This window comes from Mus pahari, chromosome 10 (assembly GCF_900095145.1).
Source record: "Mus pahari chromosome 10, PAHARI_EIJ_v1.1, whole genome shotgun sequence".
NCBI lineage: Eukaryota > Metazoa > Chordata > Mammalia > Rodentia > Muridae > Mus > Mus pahari.
The window spans coordinates 32,375,481-32,378,193 of record NC_034599.1 but is presented as its reverse complement, the minus strand read 5'-3'; the positions used below and the strand labels follow the sequence as shown (position 1 = coordinate 32,378,193).

The following is a 2,713-nucleotide window of genomic DNA, read 5'->3' as shown; positions in this document are numbered from 1 at the left end:
CCCAATAGATGATAATTTAGACAAATCAATTTTTTGGAGGCCTTTTCAAGAATAAGTGATCTGTAGAATTATAAAATATACATAAAGTTAAGAAATCTGAGAAAAGTTTAGGCAAAGCAAAGGTCAGGAAGAAAAGAGCAGTATTGAACTCTTGTTCAAAAGTAAAGATTTGAAACTCTTCTTTCTGGGCTGAATGCTGTTCACTGGTAGAGGAATTGGCTGGTATCCATGAAGAATTTAGGTTAATTTTCTAGGGCCATGAACTTTTTATGCAAAAAGACAAAAAATAACCAGACTTTGAGCCCCTCGTGGCAATATTGCATCGTCTTATGAACATTGCTCATTGACCAATCATACCACTACAGCTCATAATAAAGCTCTTCAAGAAAATATTCTCCTGTCCAAGGTTTTTCTTACAGCAACTTTGACATCCTTATTTCTCAAGCTATAGATCAGAGGGTTCAACATGGGCACCACAATTGTATAGAACAAGGAAGACACTTTTCCTTGGTCAAGGGACAAAACAGAAGGTGGCTGGAGATACATGAAAGCCCCAGAACCAAAGAAAAGACAAACCACAATCATGTGGGAGCTGCAGGTGCTGAAGGCTTTGGACCTGCCCTCTGTGGAATGCATGCGAAGAATGCTAGAGAGGATGAGGGCATAAGAAATGAAGATGGTGACAATGGGCACACCGATATCAAAACTCACAAAAATAAAGACTACCAGTTCATTCACATAGGTGCTAGTACAGGAGTGCTCCAGAAGTGGAAGGATATCACACATATAGTGGTTGACAAGGTTGTCAGCACAGAATGTCAGCCTTGCCATGGATATGGTGTGGGCCATGGCTCCAACAAAACCCATCAAATATACACCAAACAAAAGGAGTAAACAAACCTGGGGAGACATGGTGACCATGTACATCAGGGGGTTACAGATGGCAACATAACGGTCATATGCCATGGCTGACAGAATAAAAGACTCGGAGATAACAAAAAAACAGAAGAAAAACAACTGTGTCATGCACCCTGGGTGTGAGATGATGTTCTTCTTGGAGATAAAACTCATCAGCATTTTGGGGGAGATAGTAGAGGAATAGCAGAAATCTATTAAGGAAAGATTGAAGAGAAAAAAGTACATGGGGGTATGAAGGTGAGAGTTCAGCCCGATGAGGGAGATCAAGCCCAGGTTCCCTACCACAGTCACCATGTAGAAACCTAGAAACAGGAAGAAGAGAGGCATGCGGAGTCCTGGCTGGTCAGTCAGGCCTGCAAGGATGAACTCTGTCACAGAGGAATTCTTGGCAGTCATTCTTCTCAGGAACAAGGCCTGTGTGATAGAGAAGAAAACCAGTGAAGAAAAAGAAGTATCACCTCCATCCTCAGAAATCTATGTTCTCCCTGTGAACATGAAATCCAAAGGAGGTTTGCACTATGGTAGGAAGGTTTAAACTATGTACAGTGCGTAGTAGTGAACTAACTTCCAGAGCACAGTAAGGGCTACACTTATCCTCCAGAATGAAGAGGTGAATATCTCTTAGACTCTGAAGACTGTCCTTTTACCATACCCTACTCTATACCAGTTTCTGATATCTGTATCTCTTCTCAGCAATGAATCTTAACAGGCAGAATACATCATAACTCTAGGTCAGCACTATAGAGTAACAAGTTAAAGTTGTGTTTCCTACAATCTCTTAACTCAACTACACATAGGCTTAGTAATAATAAAAGTTCTAAGCTAACACTTAGTTAGGGATAACTAGGGAAAGCACTAAGCCTACGTAACCATAGAGCAATCCACACTTTACTAAGGAGTCATGGAGTTACCAAAGTCACAGACTCTCCGGACTTCAGGCAACCCACACGGAGCCTGCATTACTAACCATTGTTTCATGGCTGCTCGGGGTCGGAGGACACATACCTTCCTTTACTTGCAGCAGGGATGTTTTGCCTACTATCTCTCCTCTGACATGTTTTGGGGAAAACAAAGACCTGGTTGATAGAAGACGACAGCTTGGAGCTTAGAGCTTCTCCTGTCTCGAATCAAAGCTCAGACTGTTTTATCTAATAATCCTCCCTGTTCTGACAATATTGACTAACAGTTGTTGTTATCCAGTGTCCCCTGCAGTTTCCAGGAAGGAAGCAGCCCCTGCCTTTGACTAACAGAATAAGAGTGCCATTCTTGTTTGAAGATCTCAAGGGTCTGGTTATGAAGACAGAGTCTCTCTCAGGACCATTTCCTCAGAGTTTCACTCCCTAAGGAAGCAAAAATGTTTGATTCTTCTGTAGAATTCTTTGTTTGGTTCTAGAAACAATACCTTCTAATGATAATTATGTGAGCAGGGATGATCCTGGGTCCTGTAACTGATCCAAATCTCCAAAGTCAGAAAGTGGAAAATTACTAGAAATACAATAAAATAATAAGTGGTCCAAGATCTAACAGTAAAATTATGTTCTGTAAATGCAGAGCAGTATGGGCTGGAATTAAAAGGATTTTAAAATAGCCACTTGAGTTACATTTTAAATTTAGATTTGAAAATGATCAAACAAATGGTGTATTCTAACAGAATATAAGAAACATCAAAATATCTAATGAAAATTTCAAAGCTGAAACTTTTTTTTATTATTATTATTTTCTTTATTTACATTTCAAATGCTATCCCGAAAGTTTCCCATACCCCTCCCCCCACCTCTGTTCCCCTACCCACCCA

At 40.3% G+C, this 2,713-nt stretch overlaps 1 protein-coding gene across 1 annotated transcript; it reads right to left on the bottom strand.

Annotated features, from left to right (window-relative positions):
• Positions 1–296: 296 nt before the first annotated feature.
• LOC110327635 (olfactory receptor 145-like) lies at positions 297–1,332 on the bottom strand. The gene has a single exon (XM_021206720.1). It carries the CDS (start codon positions 1,312–1,314, stop codon positions 382–384), a length of 933 nt encoding a protein of 310 aa, XP_021062379.1. The 5' UTR covers positions 1,315–1,332; the 3' UTR covers positions 297–381.
• Between the last annotated feature and the right edge of the window lie 1,381 nt (positions 1,333–2,713).